At 36.2% G+C, this 22,531-nt stretch overlaps 1 protein-coding gene across 9 annotated transcripts in view; it reads left to right on the plus strand.

The window, feature by feature from the left end:
* Window positions 1–22,531, plus strand: part of LOC138986345 (lysine-specific demethylase 6A-like) — a 189,082-nt gene that overhangs the window by 128,371 nt on the left and 38,180 nt on the right. For all 9 annotated transcript variants that reach the window (XM_070365613.1, XM_070365610.1, XM_070365616.1 and 6 more), the window contains 6 exons: window positions 3,165–3,925; window positions 7,930–8,059; window positions 9,846–9,951; window positions 10,479–10,684; window positions 18,710–18,774; window positions 18,850–18,924. In XM_070365613.1, coding sequence (XP_070221714.1) covers window positions 3,165–3,925; window positions 7,930–8,059; window positions 9,846–9,951; window positions 10,479–10,684; window positions 18,710–18,774; window positions 18,850–18,924 — 1,343 coding nt within the window. The remainder of the gene's footprint in view (window positions 1–3,164; window positions 3,926–7,929; window positions 8,060–9,845; window positions 9,952–10,478; window positions 10,685–18,709; window positions 18,775–18,849; window positions 18,925–22,531) is intronic.

Consider the following 22,531-nt stretch of genomic DNA (forward strand, 5'->3'; position numbering starts at 1 on the left):
TTTGTGATATCCTGATTTCAAACATTCAGAATTCTGTTTAATATTTTTCAAAGTTTTGGTATTTTTCTGATTATATTTTTAATGATTGGTATTATTCTGTTTTGTTCAGGGAATATATTTTTTATGATTTTAATTCTGTTATTGAGACTTATATTTCTCCTAATCTGTCATGTGAACTCTAAAAGGAAACCTATTCTGTACATATTAAGTATCGAGTATTATTGAATACAAAAAGAGGAAAGACCTCACAGAAACAGAAGAGATTAAGAAGTGGCTAGAATACACAGAAAAATTATACAAGAAAGGCCTTTTTTACTGGGATAACCATAGTGGTGTGATCACTCACATAGACTCAGACATCCTGGAGTGTGAAGTCAGGTGGCCCTGAGGAAGTCTTACTATGAACAATGCTAGTGGAAGTGATTAAATTCCAGAGGAAGAGATAGGGAATCTACCTGATAAAGAATTCAGAATAATGATAGTGAAAATTGTCCAAAATCTTGAAATCAAAATGGAATCACAGATAAACAGCCTGGAGACAAGGATTGAGAAGATGCAAGAAAGGTTTAACCAAGGACCTAGAAGAAATAAAAAAGAGTCAGTATATAATGAATAATGCAGTAAATGAGATGAAAAACACTCTGGAGGGAACAAATAGTAGAATAACAGAGCAGAGGATAGGATTAGTGAAGTAGAAGATAGAATGGTAGAGAGAAATGAATCAGAGAGGAAAAAAGAAAGTGAATTAAAAGAAATGAGGACAGTTTCAGAGACCTCCAGGTCAATGTTAAACACCCCAACATTCAAATCATAGGAATCCCAGAAGAAAAAGACAAAAAGAAAGACCATGAGAAAATACTTGAAATAATAGTTGAAAACTTCCCTAAAATGGGAAAGGAAGTAATCACCCAAGTCCAAGAAACCCAGAGTCCCGAACAGGATAAACCTAAGGCGAAACACCACAAGACACATGTGATTATTTCCTTTCCCATTTTAGGGAAGTTAACAAAGATCAAACACAAAGAACAAATATTAAAAGCAGCAAGGGAAAAACAACAGATAACACACAAGAGGATTCCCATGAGGATAACAGCTGATCTTTCAATAGAAATGCTTCCAGCCAGAAGGGAATGGTAGGACATACTTAAAGTGATGAAAGAGAAAAACCTACAACCCAGATTACTGTACCCAGCAAGGATCTCATTCACATATGAAGGAGAAATCAAAATCTTCACAGACAAGCAAAAACTGAGAGAATTCAGCACCACCAGACCAACTCTCCAGCAAATGCTAAAGGATCTTCTCTAGACAGGAAACACAAAACGGGTGATTAAATTCCAGTGAGCTATTTCAAATCCTAGAAGATGATGTTCTTAAAGTTCAACACTTCATATACCAGTAAATTTGGAAAACACATCTGTAGCCACAGGATTGAAAAAGGTTAGTTTTCATTCCAGTCCCAAAGAACAGCAATGCCAAAGAATGTTGAATCTACCATACAATTGCACTCATTTCACATGCTGGCAAAATAATGCTCAAAATCCTCCAAACTAAACTTCAGCAGTACATGAACTGAGAACTTCCAGATATACAAGCTGGATTAGAAAAGGCAGAGGAACCAGACATCCACTGGATCATAGAGGAGTTAAGCAAGTACCAGAAAAACATCTACTCCTTCATGGACTGCTCTGAAGCCTTTCATGGTGAATCATAAGAAACTGTGGAAAATTCTTAAAGAGATGGAAATATCAGACCACCATACCTGTCTTCTATGTAACCTGTATGCAGCTCAAGAAGCAACAGTTGGTACCAGGCATGTAACAAGGGACTGGTTCAGAATTGGGAAAGGAGTATATCAAGGCTGTATATTGTCATCCTGCTTATTTAACTTACATGCAGAGTACGTCATGAGAAATGCTGGACTGGATGAAGCACAAGCTGGAATCAAGATTGCTGGGAAAAACATCAATAACCTTAGATATGCAGATGACACCACCCTTATGGCAGAAAGTGAAGAGGAACTAAAAAGCCTCATGATGAAAGTGAAAGAGGAGAGTGAAAAGTTGGCTTAAAGCTCAACATTCAGGAAACTAAAATCATGTCATCTGGTCCCATCATTTCATGGCAAGTAGATGGGGAAACAGTGGAAATAGTGAGAGGCTTTATTTTTAGGGGCTCCAAAATCACTGCAGATGGTGACGGCAGCCATGAAATTAAAAGATGCTTGCTCTTTGGAGGAAAAGCTGTGACCAACCTACACAGTATATTAAAAAGTAGAGACTGACTAAAATAAAGTGACTTCACTGTCTAGTCAGAGCTATTGTTTTTCCAGTAGTCATGAATCGATGTGAGAGTTGGACCCTAAAGAAAGGTGAGTGCCAAAGAATTGATGCTTTCTCAGTGTGGTGCTGTGGAAAACTCTTGAGAGTCCCTTGGAGTGCAAGAAGTACAAACCACTCAATTTTAAAGGAAAGCGGTCCTGAATATTCATTGGCAGGACTGATGCTGAAGCTGCAGCTCTAATATGTTGGCCACCTGATGCAAAGACCTGACTCATTAGGAAAGACCTTGACTGAGGCTAGGAAAGATTGAAGTTATTCCTTGGAAAAAATTAATAAGATTTCATATGCTTTCTTTGAGGATAGCTGTTACTTTTCTGTTACAGATTCAATATTAATCTTAAAGGATTAATATATACACTGTTTCCATATTACACATAATACATTGTTATGATTGGTGATCTAGTTTCTTTAAGATGTGTTCATAGCTTCAATCAATAATGACTATATGTATGTTTTTCCATATCTAAATTTACTGAGTCATTTCTCTTTTAATGAAAATGTATATATCTGAATTAGACACTAAAATTTCTCAAAGACTTCCATGAAGAATTATGTTACTACACTAGTAAATGAAATCAGTTACGCAGCCCAGAAATACAATTTTCCCTCAAGATTACTAACCACTTTAACGATAAGATTATGAAACTTTTAAAAATGATTTTTACAATTTTGGTTATATTATATTACACATTTAGTTGTTTAGCTTTTATTTAACATTTTTAATCCTCAGTGTTGTTCTTTTTATGCATTAGGTGTTTGTTTAATATCTGGCTGGAACTTACAGTATGGAATTTTAAAAGTCTGTTTTTCTCTTTTTTTTAGGGGTTTAACAAAGGTCAGAATTCACACTTGCCAGGATCTAATGATGAACAGCCTTCATTTTCCACTGATCCTGCCCTGTATCTCCAGGCAGCTAGCACTAATATTCAGACTTCACATAGAATGCTACCTACTAGTTCAGTAACACAGGGAACTGCTTTCAATCACCTCTCTCATATTGCTACCTCAGGTGACCAGCAAGGCATTTGTTATACCAAAGAGAGCACACCTTCAGGAAATAGATCTTCTGTGCCTGAAATAAGCAGTCATACTGAAGATAAACCTAATGGCTGTGCTGGTGTCAAGGGACTTTCTAATCGTGTTCAGCAGTTGACGGCAGAACCTATTTGTAGTCCAAACAGTGGAGATTCTACATCACCAAATTTTATTTCAGACAATCCTCAGATCTCTTCCTTGTTGATTGGAAAAGCCAATGACACTATGATAACTGGAGCATGTGACAAAGTCAATAGTATTCACCCAGAAAGTCATACAACGACTAATAATTCTGTTGCCTCTTTACACTCTTCAATCATTTCTACAACTGCTCTAAAATCTGTCGACCACACCACTACCTTTGGTGTTACCAGCATCAGCAGTTCTCATATTAGGTTACAAACAGTTAATGGAAAAGGGCTAGAGAACTCACACAGCTCTAAAAATACAAGTCTGCCTATGATTAGCCGCAAACCTGATTCTCCAATCATACCATCAATGTCTGTGTCCATATACTCAAATTCTACAGAAGTTCTGAAGGCATGCAGGTTAGTATGGAAAAGTTTATCACAAATTGAAAATAGTTCACTTCTGACTTGATCAGAAAACTGAAATAATATTTGTATTTTATAAAAAATATAAAAGGTAATTATGTAGTCACTTGCCTAAAATAACTATTTCAAAAGGAACTTTGTTATTCCTCAGTATTACGCATAAACTCTCAGTGTATTACATGTGAAAAGCATTTTTCTACACCATATTGTGAGAAGCACATTTCTAGTATTACTGAGTTCTGTTGATTAGTCATATTCTCTATGATTGGGGATTGAAACCAGTGAATGGATTAAATTATATTTGATAAAAAACCTGTAAAACCTTATTGATTGTTTTCTTTCTGGCAACATTTTCTGTGATTCTAGAAGAGATTTTAAACAGGCAGGAGCAATAAGAGAAAGGAACAAAGATTTGAGAAGTGTTAATAGACCACCAGTCACTTTGGGAGTCAAGCTATATTCTATTATTCTTAAAAGAATGAACTTCAAAAGTTTATTTCTTAAGTGGGTTTTATTGCCTTCAAACAAAAAATAAGACTCAAAAAGATGAGAAACACCTTCTTTGATATTGTGAAATTGTATAAATTTCCACATTCTGCACAGTCTTACTCATTCACGTTTTTTGAAAACACCTTTATTAAGATATAATTGACATACCTTACAATATATCCCTAAAATGTACAGTACAATGGTTTTTAGTATATTTCCATATAATGCACCAACCACCAGCACAATTTTTCAGCAGTTTTATTGTCTCAAAAAGAAAACTGTTGAACACATTTTAAAGTACTATTTTTATTCTGTTTGTTTAAAATCTAATCTAAAATTATCTTATTTCTCATGTTTAGATGCTGTATAGAAGAGTAAAACTTGTGTGATAGTTAAAATACTAGGGTAATGTTTCTGTGTAATTTTCTAAAACAAATTTGAATAATAATTCAATTTGAAATTGAATAATAATTGATATTATAATGAAATAAAATAGAAGATATGTACCATTAAATAAATCTGAAGTTTTTTTTATCTATTTTGACTATTTTAATTCAGGTTTTGAATTTCAAATATAAAAAAAAATTATTGCTTAATTACTGTAAGTCTTCTGAAACTGGGAGTCTTTACCTCTCATCAATTGCTGAAACTAAAACATGTTTAGATTTTTCAGACACTTAGATTATCTTAGAAACCATCACCGATCAAACACTGAATATGCATTACAAAATTCTAAGCTGACACAAGTCTTAAATGTTTATGTAGTTTGTACTGGAGATAGAATAATAGAAAAACGGAAATAATTGATATTTTTAAAAATATATGAGTAAATAAGAAATTTTTGCCTTTCACAGTGGGTTAAATTTTAATTTTCCCATCTTATTTTACAAAATATATGTAAGCATCATTATTGGGGTACCTTTTTTAGATTGAATTTTAAGCTCAAAACCCCTAAAAGAACTTGTTTTGTTGCTAAAACTGTGTAAATTTGTAAGTTGAAAATAACTTACATATGGATGCATAGTTTTTCCAGTAAATTTGGCTGGCAGTTTACTAGTGAAAGGATACCATCACCATCTCCAACAGTGATAAAGAGAAAAAATAAAGAGTAGACAAGAAAGGAAGGAGGAAAGAACATGAATGTCAGGTTTTGAATTGAGGATAAAATTACTCCAGTTTAACATAGCAGAATAGATAGCAAATAATAACTGTCATGTGGAGACAGTTCCTATTACCCAATGCTGATGTGTTCTTTGGAGAAGGCAGTGGCAACCCACTCCAGTACTCTTACCTGGAAAATCCCATGGACAGAGGAGCCTAGTAGGCTGCAGTCCATGGGGTCGCTAAGAGTCGGACACGACTGAGCGACTTCACTTTCACTTTTCACTTTCATGCATTGTGGGAGGAAATGGCAACCCACTCCAGTGTTCTTGCCTGGAGAATCCCAGGGGCAGTGGGGCCTGGTGGGCTGCCGTCTATTGGGTTGCACAGAGTCGGACACAACTAAAGCGACTTAGCAGCAGCAGCAGCAGATTTGTTCTTTACTGGACTGAATTCTGATTAGTTCAAGGAATCAGTTGAGAGGATTTAATCACTCTGTATGAGAAACTTAGTAAGGAAAAAAAAAATCTGTATATTAGTTAATCTGCAGAGCACCTCCCATTTTTTTGTGTTTAAATGTGTTCAAAAGTAAGTTCACAGTAAGGTATTTTTAAGTATGGTATTTTTAAAGTAATTTTTCAGTAATAAAACATTTTTGCTACAGTGAGATATTCTTAGTCTTTGCCACGTCCACTTTTTTCCCCAACTTCATTTCTTTCCCATTTGGATTTTTATGGTAACTTTTTCTTAGAATAGCAGTGAAGTCATACCTATTTAGAAATTCATGTGTTTCTTTTGTTCAAACTCTTCATGCTTTAGGGTTGATAGGTATTTTACAAAGGAAAAAAAAGTATGGTTCCTTTATTTTCAAAAACATTGGTTCTTTTGGTAAATGACTTTAGATTCTGATTTGACTAATTAATAGGGACATACTAATAATGGTCCTTTGATTTCATTGTACTTTTTGAGCAGTGTGTTCTCTTTTGTTATATTTCTTAGAAAAATTTTAAGGGTTATTAAAATTTTAAACTGCCAGTTTTTGGTTTCATTTATAGCATTTTTGCTTCTGTTAAAATTTTAAAATGTAAGTTCACCATTTAAGTAATTGGGCCAGTTTGGGTTCCTTGCTCTTGCCTCATATTTTTTTTTTTTTTTTTGTTTTCATATATATTTTTACTTTGAATTGCTTCAGTTTTCTATATACTCTTAATTTGCTCTGTTACTAGACTATAAAAATCCTACAAGCAGAATCACACTCATTTTTCATATATAGGATGGTAAATCAGCTTATAAAATTTTTTCAAGTACAATTAAATCCTAGATCCATATGTTAGGTATTCTAAAATATTTATGTTATATTGTAGTACATGTCTCACTAGGAAATAAGTCTTTTATAATCAACTTAAATCATTTTATGGAAAGTATAGAGTGACAGACATAATTAAGCATTGAAACCAATTCCTTTTATTATATAGAGATTATAATTGACTCTTTAATACGTTGTTCTAAGGAGGGTATATTTTTTCCTATATTAGCTTCTGACATGTATTTTGGTTGTAAATTCAGTTCTGTGGAGTTTATAAATTAGAATCGTATTTTTAAATTTAGAAGCTTAAGATACAGGCAACCTGAACCACACAAGTCACTATGCTTTGTGGACAGATAATGAAACCTAGAGACTGATTTAACATTTAAACTTAATTGCTAGTTAATTGTAAGATTTTAGTGTAATATACATTTGTAAATTGTTTAAAAATAGAAAAGTTTGTATTTTTAACTTAATTTGTAACTATATAAACCCTATCATAGGGAATCCTCTGGTGGTTCAGTGGTTAGCACTGTTCACTTTCATTGCCAGAATCCCCCTTTGATCCCTATCCAGGTAACTAAGGCCAAAATAGGCTCTGCACACTATGAGCTGTTTTTTATGGCATTTCAAAGTTGATAACTTAACACCATCTGAAACTTTAGTTTTCACACTTTCACTTTTCACTTTCCTGCATTGGAGAAGAAAATGGCAACCCACTCCAGTGTTCTTGCCTGGAGAATCCCAGGGATGGGGGAGCCTGGTGGCTGCCGTCTGTGGGGTCACACAGAGTCCGGACACGACTGAAGTGACTTAGCAGTAGCAGCAGTTCTACAAAAAAATCCTAAGTTTTAGGCTTTCCTTCCCTTTAGCAAAAGTAAAGCTAAACAAGGAATGGTGATTTTACTTTAGCTTTTGTAGTTGTATAATTTGAAATTTTAAATAGAATTTGTGATCTGTTCTCCAAAAATACAACTATTTGTTCTGAAGAAACAGTGTATATTATTTTACTTTACTGAATGTAGAAGATTTTTCTCTTGTTTTAATCTCCTGTTTTTACAATCATTGCATAACTGATATATTTCTTCTAATTTTTTTCTAGGAACTTAGATAAAAATGGCTTGTCTAATAGTCACAATTTGTTGGATAAATGTCCTCCTCCAAAACCACCAACTTCTCCATATCCACCTTTGCCAAAGGACAAGTTGAATCCACCCACACCTAGTATATATGTAAGTCTTCTTGCTAATTAGTAATAACCCAGTTATCTGAACTTGTCTGCCTTTAGATATATTTTTAAACCATTGCAAATCTTTTTAGAGAAAATTAAATTTTTCTCTAGAGTTGAAATCTTTGAAAAACCATGTTTGTGTCCTAGAAGATAACAAACAACATCTCTCAGACTGAATATGGTCCCTGCCTCTTTTTGTAAATAAAGTTCTGTTGTTACATAGTCATATTCATTTATTTATATGTTATCTGATTGCTTTGCATTTGTTTAAAAATACTTACCATTTGTCCTTTCTTTGAAAAAGTTTTAGCACTGTACTCTAGAAAGATTTTTTGAAGAGAGGATTTAAATCTAAAGTGTGTCTCACCTACAGACTGAGATTCTCTGAGAGTAGCAATAGTTAATTGTTTTTATCTTAGTTTTTTGTTTACATGATTCTAAATCTACATTCTGCTACCTTACAGACCTTAACTTTATGGTTCAAATTAAAGCAAAAATTTTTGTAAGTAACAAAGTGGTTAAGAATGTAGAAATTATGATTAGTACATGTTATTAAAAAGGTTAAGAATAAATAATTAAAAATTTTCAATTTGAAGCTAAATGTTTTTACTTTTGGGGAATATAGGTCTTTGGTAAAGAAAATTGATTTAAGTTAAATCAAAACAATTTCTGTGATTTTTTTTTTTAAGTGTAGCTGCTGTCCGTCCTTAAACTATCCTGTTCTAAGACAAAAGAAAAATTTCTAAGCTAAAATTTGAAGAGTAAATATTTAGAATGATGCTATATGTAAGAGAGCATTTTGGATATCTGGCCCCTTTTTAAACTAGATGCTAAAGGAAAGTTACACAGCTCAAAATAGCCTGGCATTAAAACTCCCCTCCAGGTCCCCCCCAACCATTCTATGCAAAACAAAGCACTCTCTCACCACCCCCCGCCCTAAAAAAATGGACATTAAGGTTGATTATGCCCAGCTCCCAGCTGGCTGATCTCACTCTGAACAACCTTGGAGAAGAACAGGCCCCCTTAAGACAGTAGCTTTCCACATACATGCCTGTATGTACTTACTCTTTTCTTGGGTAAGTGCAGCAGCTCACTAATCTGACTCCTGCCCCTTTTCTCCTCATTAAAGGTGATCTGTTCCTGTAATGTGCCAGTCTTATTCTTTTTCTGAACCTCACCTTTTCTAACTCCTTTACCCTACAGATGCTATATAAAACCAAATTTTACTCTTAAATTACCACATTAGATTACACTGACTTATTGTGAAAGGAAGGTCTAGTTATAAAAATAAAACTCAACCCCTGAAACTGAACTTTTGGGGATTAAATGCAAACTGGAGATTTATCTTTCTTGGGTGTTATTGAATCATTTTTTATTTTGATTATAGTCTTTAAAACACTTTTAATATTTAAGTTTATATTTTACTGTTTCCATACCTCTTTTATAAGAATTCTGGAGGTATGCTTGGTAAGTACACTTGGGAAATACTTTTGAACTGCTAACCATTTTCAATCTATTTGTGAAATTTGTGTTCTAAGTTAATAACACCATTTCAGAATTTATTAAATTTAAAGTGTATCCCTTTTAAAGATAAATGTATATAGTGATTTTCTCCTCATAGAATTTTCCTGAAAGGACTAATGCTAAAACACTGTAGTATGCAGCACTCAGTGTTAATGGCTGAAGTATATTGTTGATGTAAAAATGCTTGGACAAAAAATGAAAACATATTTCAGGACAATACTTAGTCATTTTCTGAAATCTAACAAAACATTTTAATTTTACAGTTGGAAAGTAAACGTGATGCTTTCTTTCCTCCATTACATCAATTTTGTATAAATCCCAAAAACCCTGTTACAGTAATACGTGGCCTTGCTGGAGCTCTTAAATTGGGTAAGTTGAAAGTTCTCTCACTGTCATTTTTAAAAAAACTACCAGAAACAGTTTTTCCTAGATGTTTCCCCCAGTTTTTATTTTAATGGTAGGAAACCATTAAACCATTTTAATGGTAGGAAACAACCTTCTTTCTGTCTCAGTCACTTTAGCACATTTTTAACATGATGCCTATATTAGCCATTGACAATTTTTGATAGATTTTTATTTCTTTTTAATTTGGTATTATTAAGCATCATGAATGACTTGAGTTAGTTAATGGAAGACATTTTGCAATGTAAGATGTAGGTAAAATTAGATCCAGAGCCTGCTTATGTCCCTCAGTCCCTTGTTACACCTTCACACCTTGTCACAGTGATTAAATCTAATGATTCATGGGACTGCTGTGAAAGTTTGACCCTCATATGGCTTGAAGCAGTCTTGAGGAAAATGGATGGAACATCATAAAGAATTTTTGTAAACAACTTTTGAAACGTTCATTATACCAAAAAGTTTTATTTTTTATTAAAATTTATTTATTCATGTAGATCTAGGGCTTTTCTCTACTAAAACTTTGGTAGAAGCTAACAATGAACACACAGTAGAGGTGAGAACACAGTTGTTGCAACCAGCAGATGAAAACTGGGATCCCACTGGAACAAAGAAAATCTGGCGTTGTGAAAGTAATCGATCTCATACTACAATTGCTAAGTATGCACAGTACCAGGCCTCCTCCTTCCAGGAGTCATTGAGAGTAAGTGTTTTTTCCTGGAGATTTTTTTTCTAAATTAAATGCAATTGCTTCTCTAACAGTGTATTCAATTAATATAATTAGCTTTTGTAAGTATTACAATAAACAATAGATTAAACTATTGAAGGTTTAAATGAGGTTATATTAGCAGAAGTACATATTGTTCATAGAGAAAATACTGTTTTATAGCATATCCTTATTTTTGAAATGTTTCTATTTAAAGTTATAAAGTAAATAGGTTTACATAGTAGTTGCAGGCTGATTTTAATACGAAGAATATTATCTGGGCAGTGCTCTGGTTTTTAATTGGTTTTGAAAAAGGCATTTCCATTTCATTTTATCTGGAAGATACTCTATAAAGAACTGTTAGTACTCTTTCTGTGTCATTAATAGTCTGTAAATAAAACTGCAAAAGAAGCAGAAATTTACAAAAGCATCAAAAAATATTCTTTGCCTTGTTCACTATTCTATTGGAGAATGCTTTGAGCCTAACTTCACATATGATTAAATAAAAAGATGCTTACTCCTTGGAAAAAAAGTTAGGACCAACCTAGACACCATATTAAAAACCAGAGACATTACTTTGCCAACAAAGGTCCGTCTAGTCAAGGATGTGGTTTTTCCAGTATTCATGTATGGATGTGAGAGTTGGACTATAAAGAAAGCTGAGCTCTGAAGAATTAATGCTTTTGAACTGTGGTGTTGGAGAAGACTCTTTAAAGTCCCTTGTATTACAAGGAGATCTAGCTAATCCACCCAGGAAGAAATCAGTCCTGAATGTTCATTGGAGGGATTTATGTTGAAGCTGAAACTCTGCTACATTGGCCACCTGATGGCAAGAGCTGACTCATTGGAAAAGACCCTGATGCTGGGAAAGATTGAAGGCAGAAGGAGAAGGGGATGACAGAGGACGAGATGGTGGGATGGCATCGCTGACTCAATGAATATGGGTTTGGGTGAACTCCAGATGTTGGTGATGGACAGGGAGGCCTGGTGTGCTGTGATTCATGGGATTGCAAAGAGTCGGACCCAACCGAAGGACTGAACTGAACTGAACTGAATGGTTTTCTATAGATAATCTTATTAAGTAGAAGAAGTTCCTCTCTATTCCTAGTTCAGTGACTGATTTTATCATGCACAAGTATTCAGTTTTGTCAGTTCTTTTGCTGCATCAGTTGTCATGATCATGTGGTTTTTCTTCTTTAACCTGTGGATGTTTGATATAATATAATGATTGATTTTTTTTAATGTTGAGTGAACCTTGCAAAGAGTTGGAGACAACTGAGCGACTGAACTGAACTGAACTGAGCCTTGCATGCATTGGATAAATCCCATTTGGCCATAGTGTACAAATGTCTGTCTGCATAGTTGGATGTGATCTGCTGATACTTTGTTGAGGATTTTTCTTTGGTCTGTAGTTTTCTCTCAGTGTTTTTAGTATTAGGGTAGTCATTGTCCTTGACCTCATAGTATAGTTGAAAGATTGTGTCTGCTTCTATTTTCTGGAACAGGTTATTGAGCACTGGCATAATTTCTTCCTGAATTTTTGGTGGAACTCTTTATCAGTGTCCTCATCTGGGCACTATGGTGCTTTTTGTTCTACATAGTTACTAAATGATTGATTTAGTTTCAATAGGTATATATTTACAGATTATCTCTTCCTCCCAGTGTTGCCTTTGAAAGATTGTGTCTTTCAAGGAATTGGTTCATTTTATCTAGGTTGTCATATTTGTGGGTGGAGTGATTCATAGCATTCTTTTATTATCTTTTACTGACCATGGGATTTGTAATAATGATTCATATTTTATTTATATCATTAGTAATTTCTGTCTCTTGGATGGCATCACTGACTCAATGGACATGAGTTTGAGCAAGCTCCAGAAGCTGGTGATGGTCAGGGAAGCCTGGTGTGCTGTAGTCCATAGGGTTGCAAAGAATTGGATATGACTGAGTGACTGACCTGAACTCAACCGTTTTGTATATTTATTTTCCAGCCTAGTTTTATCAATTTCATTGGTCTTTTCAAAGGGCCAAGTTTTGGTTTCATTGATTTTTCTCTTTTGATTTTGTATTTTCAGTTTTCCTGACTTTAATTATTCTTCATATTTCTTTTCTTATTCCCTTTGATCGGATTTATTTCCTTTTGTTTTCCTTTTAATTTTCTTGTAGAGTAGAAACTTAGATGATTGATTTTAGATCTTTTCTTTTTCTATTATGTATATTAATTACACTGAATTTCCTGTCAGTCATTGGTTTGGGTGCATCTCCAAATTTACTAACGTTTCTATTTTCATTATAACTCAGTTCAAAATAATTATTACCTATTTTTGAGGGTATTTTCGACAATATATTGTTTAGTATCAGTGTGTTTTTGGATTTTCTATCTTTGTTTTACTGATTTCTAGTTTATTTCCATTGTTATCTGATAGGAGGTACTGTATTATGTCTTTACTTTTGAACTGCAAACTTGTGGGTGATGACCTGGAATGTGGTCTTAATGAACATTCTGTGTGAACTTCAGAGAACCATGCAATTTTTGACATAAGAATCCTGAAAGGCATAAACAAAACCTTCTGAGCATCAGGACGCAGGGGAAAGGAGCAGTTGACCACACAAGAGACTGAGCCAGACTTGCCAGTGACGCCACAAGAGATTGAGACAGACCTCCCTATGGGTCTCCTGTGGAGGTGCTGGTTGAAAGTGGCCTGCCTCAGGGTCAGGGGGACTGGTGGCAGCAGTCTTGGGAAGTGCAGCTTATTGGTATAAGTCGTCTTAGAGGAGGTCACCATTAGCTTTACGATAGAGCCTGTAGCCCTACCATAGGGACTACAGACTTAGAGCACTGGGCTGCCTCAGGCGAAATCAACAGGGAGGGAGCACATCCTTACCTATCAGCAGAAAATTTGACTACAGATTTACTGAACATCACCCTGCCCACCAGAGCAAGACCTGGTTTTTCCCACAGCCTGTCTGTTCCATTAGGAAGCATGCACGAGCCTCTTTACTCATCCATCAGGGGGCAGACAGAAGAAGCAAGAAGTGCAGTTCCATGGACTCCAGAACAAAAACCACAATTACAGAAAGCTAACCAAATGATGGATCATAGCCATGTGTAACTCAGTAAAACTATAAACCATGATGTGGAGGGCCACCCAAGATAGATGGGTCACTGAGGTGAGTTCTGAAAAAACTAGGTCCACTGAACAAGGAAATGGCAAGCCGCTTGAGTTTTTTTACTTAGAGAACCCCATAAACAGGCAAATTTTTGCCCCATGAAAAGGCAAAAATATATGACACTAGAGGATGAACCCCCCCCAGGTCTGTAGGTGTCTGATATGATATGCTACCGGAGAAGAGTGGAGAAATAACTCCATAACAATGAAGAGACTCAGCTAAAGCGGAAATGATGCCCAGGTGTGGATGTCTTATGGTGAAAGTAACATCTATTGCTGTAAAGAACAATACTGCACATGAACCTGGAATGTTAGGTCTGTGAATCCAGGTAAATGGGACATAGTTAGGGGAAGGCAAGAGTGAACATTAACATCTTAGGAATCAGTGAACTAAAATGAATGGGAATGGGTGAATGGAATTTAGATGACCATTATATATACTACTGTGGGCAAGAATCCCATAGAAGAAACAGAGTAGCCCTCATAGTAAACAAAACACTCCAGAATATAGTACTTTGGTGCAGTCTCAAAAATGACAGAGTGATCTCAGTTTATTTCCAAGGCAATTCAGTATAACAGTCATCCAAGTCTATGCCGCAACCACTGATTCTGAAGAAGCTGAATTTGAATGGTTCAGTGAAGAACTGGGAAACCTTCTAGAACTAACACCAAAAAAAATGTTTTTTTCATCTTAGATAATTGGAATGCAAATGTAGGAAGTCAAATACCTTGAGTAACAGGCAAATTTGCCCTTGGAATACAAAATGGGGGGTGGGGTGGGGGCGGCAAAGTACAAAATAAAGCTGGGCAAAGCCTAACCAAGTTTTTCCAAGAGAATGCAAGTCATAGCAAACACCATCTTGAAACAACCTAAGAGGTGATTCTACACGTAGATATCATTAGATGGTCAGTAGCGAAATCAAATTGAGTATATTCTTTGCAACCAAGAGTGGAGAACCTCTATAGTCAGCAAAGAGAAGACCTGCAGCTGACTGTGGCTCACATCCAAGCTCCTTATTGCAAAATTCAGGTTTAAATTGAAGAAAGTGGGGAAAATCACTAGACCATTCACGTATGACCTAAATAAATACCTTACGATTATTTAGCAGAAGTGACAAATAGAGTCAAGAGATTATTAGTCTGGTAGACTGAGTGCCTGAAGAATTATGCATGGAGATTGATATTGTTGGAGAAGAGAAAGTAACCAAAATAATCCTAAAAGGAAACAGATGTAAGAAGGCAAAAATTCCCTGGAGAAGGGAATGGCACTCCAGTCCCATATTCTTGCCTAGAGAATTCCTTGGACAGAGGAGTCTGGTGGTTACAATCCATGGAGTCACAAAGTATTGGACACAATTTAGCAAATAAAGACACACACACAAATATGGTATAATGTTATGCTATTTATATCCCAATTATAAAAAGAGAGGACTAAGAAATTTTTTTCACTGATTCTTTTTTTTTTGATGCTTTCATTTTATATATTAGGAATTCTGACCTGTATTAATTTTCTTCTTTAAAAAACTAAATTGTCTTCCAAGCCAATGCAGTTTTTTTCTAGCAAGTTTCTCTAAATTTCTGTCCATTAGAAAAATCTTTATTTCTCTTTTACTCTTGAAAAATGTCTGAGGGTATAAAATTCTAGTGTGATTTTCTTTTTATTTCCATTTCACTGTTTTCTTGCTTACATTTTGGAGAAGATGTGGTTGTTATATTTAGATGAGTGTAAATGAGATATTTTTATTCTTTGTCTCCATTCCATATTTTCTCTTATCTTTGATTTTCGGTAGTATAAATATGATATGCCTAACTTTAGGGTTTGCACATTTATCCTTCTTGATTTTACTCAGAACCCCTATATTTGTGTTTTGATACCTCTGTTTCATTGGTAGGGGATATTTACTTATTTCTAGTTTGTTTATTGGTCTAAATGTTTTTCTCTTTTTGCATACTACAAGGAATTTGGGATCGATGTTACCTGATCAGGGATTGAATCCTGGGCCCCAGTAGGGAGAGTGCTGAGTTCTAAACATTGGACTGCCAGGGAATTTCCTCTTGGTTAATTTATTTCTTCTCTTTCAACATTGCTGGTTTGATACATCTTTTAAACTTTTGCTACAATTCTTGCTTATTCTGGTTTGGTTTTCTGTGAACTTTTTTTGGTCTGTTTTTCCCTCTTTTTCAGATTTAGGAATTTCTTTTCAGACACCCCCATGTCAAATTACTTCGTTTTAGAATTCTTCACATCAGTTCGGTTTAGTCACTCAGTCGTGTCCGACTCTGCGGCCCCATGAACCACAGCACTCCAGGCCTCCCTGTCCATCACCAGCTCCTGGAGTCCACCGAAACCCATGTCCATTGATTCAGTGATGCCATCCAACCATCTCATCCTCTGTCATCCCCTTCTCACCTGCCCTCAATCTTTCCCAGCATCAGGGCGTTTTCAAGTGAGTCATCTCTCCGCATTAGATGGCCAAAGTATTGGAGTTTCAACTTCAACATCAGTCCTTTAAATGAACACCCAAGACTGATCTCCTTTAGGATGGACTGGTTGAATATCCTTGAAGTCCAAGGGACTCTGAAGAGTTCTCCAATACCACAGTTCAAAAGCATCAGTTCTTCAGCGCTCAGCTTTCTTCACAGTCCAACTCTCACATCCATACATGACCACTGGAAAAACCATAGCCTTGACTAGATGGACCTTTTGTGGCAAAGTAATGTGTCTGCTTTTTAATATGCTGTCTAGGTAGGTCATAACTTTGCTTCCAAGGAGTAAGCGTCTTTTAATTTCATGGCTGCAGTCACCATCCGCAGTGATTTTGGAGGCCAAAAAGATAAAGTCAGCTGCTGTTTCCAGTGTTTCCCCATCTATTTGCCATGAAGAGATGGGAGCGGATGCCATAATCTTAGTTTTCTGAATGATGAGCTTTAAGCCAACGTTTCACTCTCTTTCACTTTCATCAAGAGGCTGTTTAGTTCTTCACTTTCTGTCATATGGGAGGTATCATCTGCATATCTGAGGTTATTGATATTTCTCCCGGCAATCTTGATTCCAGCTTCTGCTTCCTCCATCCCAGTATTCTTTGCATACTAAACTTTTTTTCTTAGAGTTCCATCATTTATGTTATGTTAGAGACTGTTCTTGGTTTTTGGTATGGGGTTTAAGCTGTGCATCTGACTTTTCACATACCTTGATGTGCTGGATAAAAGGAACTGCTGTAAGTAGGCTTTTAGTCATGTATTGGTAAAAGTATTGAGGTAGGGGATATTTTGTTATCTTATGATTTGGTCTTAGTCCTTGTGAAGCATGTGCCTCTCTACTGTAAACTTCATTAGTGCTTCATGTTTGTTTTTTTCCCCCATTCTTTCAGTAGAATTGAATGTGTAGAGTAGGCTGGAGTTGGGTATTCTCTTCTCTGGAGATGTTTTTATTGTTTAATTGCTCAGTGGTGTCCAACTCTTGAAACCCCACGAACTATAGCCCACGAGGCTCCTCTGTCCATCAAATTCCCCAGGGAAGAATACTGGAGTGGGTTACCATTTCCTTCTCCAGGGAATCTTCCTGGCCCACAAATCATACCCATGTCTCCTGCACTGGCTGGCAGATTGTTTACCACTGAGCAACCATGGAAGCCTCTCTGGACATAGAAGCTAATAAAAATTCCAGAAAATTAGCCTGTGATTAAAGAGCTGCTTCTGAGTGCAGATTTTGCTGTAAAGAAAAGAATCCTCTGGTATATTTCAGAAAGGGATTTTTTTTTTCCGATATTGTCCATGGTTTTTCTTTCCCCAGCAGAGTATCCATAGAGTTTTCTGTTCCCATTACTTTTAGTTTCTGTTTTTCTGCTTTTTCAAAAAAAAAAAAAACAACTTTTGGGACACAGCAGTTTGACCTGGTTTCTTTTACTAACATGAGACTGCTTAATTGTTTTTAAAGATGAAGTGGCTACTTAGAGATCTCTTACATGTTTTACAGAATCATTAGTAAAGTATTTAATTTGCAGATATTTTCCCTATTCTGTAAGTTGTGTTTTCACTTTTTCTTAATGGTGTCCTTTGAAGCATGGAAATTTTAGTTTGGGTGAAAATTTTGTTTTAACTGCTTTACTTTTGGTGTCATAGTTAAGAAAGGTTTGCCTTGTGGTCATGCAAACTTACTCTTTGTTTTGTTGTAAGAGTTTCATAGTTGTATGTCTTACATTAGGTCATCGGATCCCTCTTGAGTTAGTTTTCCTTTTTAGTAAAAGGTTGGTGTCTAACATTTATTCTTTTCAATATGGGTTTCTAGTTTCAGTACCATTTCTTCATTGAATTATTTTGGCATTTTTTTCAAGAGAGTAACACATTTTCATTTAGATTTAATTTCCTTCCTAGTTCTTAAGTGTTCTGTTTATATAGAATGTATTTCGTCAGAAGTTTAGATTATTAAGAACTGTATGTTCTCTTAGTTGTATTACTATACTCCACATAGGCAGGTTTAGGATAAAAATTTTTATAAAAAACCTAACTTGTTTTTGTAGGCACACACACTCCTACCAATTTAAAATGTGTACTTTAGCTTGATTGGCATTTATAAGTAACGTTGATAGCAAGACTATAGAACTTTCCTCTTATTTTCTTTTATTATCACTTTAATTTGTGTCAAGTAGAAGAATATACACATTTCATTCTTATTTAAGAGTTCATATAGGAAAAACGAACTCTGGTCTTTTAGTGCAATGTGCTTATAGGAAACTACTTTTCAAATCATAATCAGTAGCACTCATGTAGATATAATTATTTTATTCAGTTGTGAAACGAGAAGTATAGTCTGTAGCAGGATACTAAAACATGAATGTTTTTGCTTAATTTGTAGGAGGAAAATGAGAAAAGAATGCAACATAGAGAATATTCAGATAATGAATCCACTTCTTCAGATAAGTAAGCAGATTTTAATGTGCATTCAGTGTTCCTGTCCAAAAGGCAGGGATTTATTTTTGTTGTTTTCTTTTTTAGTACTGGAAGGAGAAGGAAGGGACCTTTTAAAACTATAAAGTTTGGAACGAACATTGACCTCTCTGATGACAAAAAGTAAGACTTCCTGTTCTATTACCATGAAGTGCAAACAGAAATGTAGAACTGAAAGTTGCCTGCTTTTATATTTTCTTTAATCCCATAGGTATCTTGTTTTTGTGTGTTGACAGAGAAGTTTTTGCTAGCATTCTGAAATTATTTTTATTAGATTTTGAAATGGTATTTTTGTTACAGTATCAAAACAGTTTTACAGATGTACAAATAAAAATATAAGATTATCACACTTTTTTTAGTTTTTTAAATATTTCATTTATTGATGGAGCCAAAGCAAAAAGAATACCCGGCTGTGGATGTGACTGGTGATAGAAGCAAGGCCTGATGCTGTACAGAGCAATATTGCATAGGAACCTGGAATGTCAGGTCCATGAATCGAGGCAAATTGGAAGTGGTCAAACAAGAGATGGCAGGAGTGAATGTCGACATTCTGGGAATCAGCGAACTAAAAGGGACTGGAATGGGTGAATTTAACTCCGATGACCATTATATCTACTACTGCGGGCAGGAATCCCTCAGAAGAAATGGAGTAGCCATCTGGGTCAACAAAAGAGTCCGAAATGCAGTACTTGGATGCAATCTCAAAAACGACAAAATGATCTCTGTTTGTTTCCAAGGCAAACCATTCAATATCACAGTAATCCAAGTCTATGCCACAACCAGTAACGCTGAAGAAGCTGAAGTTGAACGGTTCTATGAAGACCCACAGGACCTTTTAGAACTAACAGCCAAAAAAGATGTCCTTTTCATTATAGGGGACTGGAATGCAAAAGTAGGAAGTCAAGAAACACCTGGACTAACAGGCAAATTTGGCCTTGGAAGACGGAATGAAGCAGGGCAAAGACTAAGAGAGTTTAGCCAAGAAAATGCACTGGTCATAACAAACACCCTCTTCCAACAACACAAAAGAAGACTCTACACATGGACATCACCAGATGGTCAACACCGAAATCAGATTGATTATATTCTTTGCATCCAAAGATGGAGACGCTCTGTACAGTCAGCAAAAACAAGACTGGGAGCTGACTGTGGCTCAGATCATGAACGCCTTATTGCCAAATTCAGACTGAAATTGAAGAAAGTAGGGAAAACCACTAGACCATTCAGGTATGACCTAAGTCAAATCCCTTATGATTATACAGTGGAAGTGAGAAATAGATTTACGGGCCTGGATCTGAAAGATAGAGTGCCTGATGAGCTATGGAATGAGGTTCATGACATTGTACAGGAGACAGGGATCAAGACCATCCCCATGGAAAAGAAATGCAGAAAAGCAAAATGTCTGTCTGGGGAGGCCTTACAAATAGCTGTGAAAAGAAGAGAAGCAAAAAGCAAAGGAGAAAAGGAAAGATACAAACATCTGAATGCAGAGTTCTAAAGAATAGCAAGCAGAGATAAGAAAGCCTTCTTCAGCGATCAATGCAAAAAAATAGAGGAAAACAACAGAATGGGAAAGACTAGAGAATTCTTCAAGAAAATCAGAGATACCAAAGGAACACTTCATGCAAAGATGGGCTCAATAAAGGACAGAAATGGTATGCACCTAACAGAAGCAGAAGATATTAAGAAGAGATGGCAAGAATACACAGAAGAACTGTACAAAAAAGATCTTGATGACCCAGATAATCAGGATGGTGTGATCACTGACCTAGAGCCAGACATCCTGGAGTGTGAGGTCAAGTGGGCCTTACAAAGCATCACTAAGAACAAAGCTAGTGGAGGTGATAGAATTCCAGTTGAGCTATTACAAATCCTGAAAGATGATACTGTGAAAGTGCTGCACTCAATATGCCAGCAAATTTGGAAAACTCACCAGTGGCCACAGGACTGTAAAAGGTCACTTTTCATTCCAATCCCAAAGAAAGGCAATGCCAAAGAATGCTCAAACTACCGCACAATTGCACTCATCTCACAGGCTAGTAAAGTGATGCTCAAAATTCTCAAGCCAGGCTTCAGCAATATGTGAACTGTGAACTTCCTGATGTTCAAGCTGGTCTTAGAAAAGGCAGAGGAACCAGAGATCAAATTGCCAGCATCCCCTGGATCATGGAAAAAGTAAGAGAGTTCCAGAAAAACATCTATTTCTGCTTTATTGACTATGCCAAAGCCTTTGACTGTGTGGATCACAATAAACTGTGGAAATGTCTTCAAGAGATGGGAATACCAGACCACCTGATCTGCCTCTTGAGAAATCTCAGGTCAGGAAGCAACAGTTAGAACTGGACATGGAACAACAGACTGGTTCCAAATAGGAAACGGAGTACGTCAAGGGTGTATATTGTCACCCTGTTTGTTTAACTTATATGCAGAGTACATCATGAGAAACACTGGACTGGAAGAAATGCAAGCTGGAATCAAGATTGCCAGGAGAAATATCAATAACCTCAGATAAGCAGATGACACCACCCTTATGACAGAAAGTGAAGAGGAACTAAAAAGCCTCTTGATGAAAGTGAAAGTGGAGAGTGAAAAAGTTGGCTTAAAGCTCAACATTCAGAAAACGAAGATCATAGCCTCTGGTCCCATCACTTCATGGGAAATAGATGGGGAAACAGTGGAAACAGTGTCAGACTTTGTTTTTCTGGGCTCAAAATCACTGCAGATGGTGACTGCAGCCATGAAATTAAAAGACGCTTACTCCTTGGAAGGAAAGTTATGCCCAACCTAGATAGCATATTCAAAAGCAGAGACATTACTTTGCCAACAAAGGTTCGTCTAGTCAAGGCTATGGTTTTTCCTGTGGTCATGTATGGATATGAGAGTTGGACTGTGAAGAAGACTGAGCACCGAAGAATTAATGCTTTTGAACTGTGGTGTTGGAGAAGACTCTTGAGAGTCCCTTGGACTGCAAGGAGATCCAGCCAGTCCATTCTGAAGGAGATCAGTCCTGGGTGTTCTTTGGAAGGACTGATGCTGAAGCTGAAACTCTAGTACTTTGGCCACCTCATGCGAAGAGTTGACTCATTGGAAAAGACTCTGATGCTGGGAGAGATTGGGGGCAGGAGGAGAAGGGGACAACAGTGGATGAGATGGCTGGATGGCATCACGGACTCAATGGACCTGAGTCTCAGTGAACTCCGGGAGTAGATGATGGTCAGGGAGACCTGGTGTGCTGTGATTCATGGGGTCACAAAGAGTTGGACACAACTGAGCGACTGATCTGATTTGATGTGTTGTCATTTGGCTGTGCTGGGTCTTCCTTGCAGCACATGGGTTTTCTATAATTGCCACAAGCAGGGTTTACTCTCTAGTTGTGGTGGCCTCTTTTATTGCAGAGCACAGGCTCTAGGAGCACGTGGGCTCTAGGAGCACGTGGGCTCAGTAGTTGTGGCTCACCAGCTCAATTGCTCTGCAGCATGTGGAATCCTACTTTCCCGACCAGGATTTAACCTGTCTTCCCTGCATTTGCAGGTGAATTCTTAACTGCTGGAACCAGGGAAGACCCATAAATTTTTAAGTTATCTGTTTTAGGACTTCTTTGAAAAAGAAGTAAAGACTAATTCTTTTGACCTTAAACTTTTAAAACTTACAGATTTAACTGTTTTCTATTTGGATTGCAAGATTTGGGGATTAGTTCTCATTAATGTGTGTAACAATATTATAATTTCAG

Source organism: Bos mutus, chromosome X (genome assembly GCF_027580195.1).
Source record: "Bos mutus isolate GX-2022 chromosome X, NWIPB_WYAK_1.1, whole genome shotgun sequence".
Taxonomy (NCBI): Eukaryota; Metazoa; Chordata; class Mammalia; order Artiodactyla; family Bovidae; genus Bos; species Bos mutus.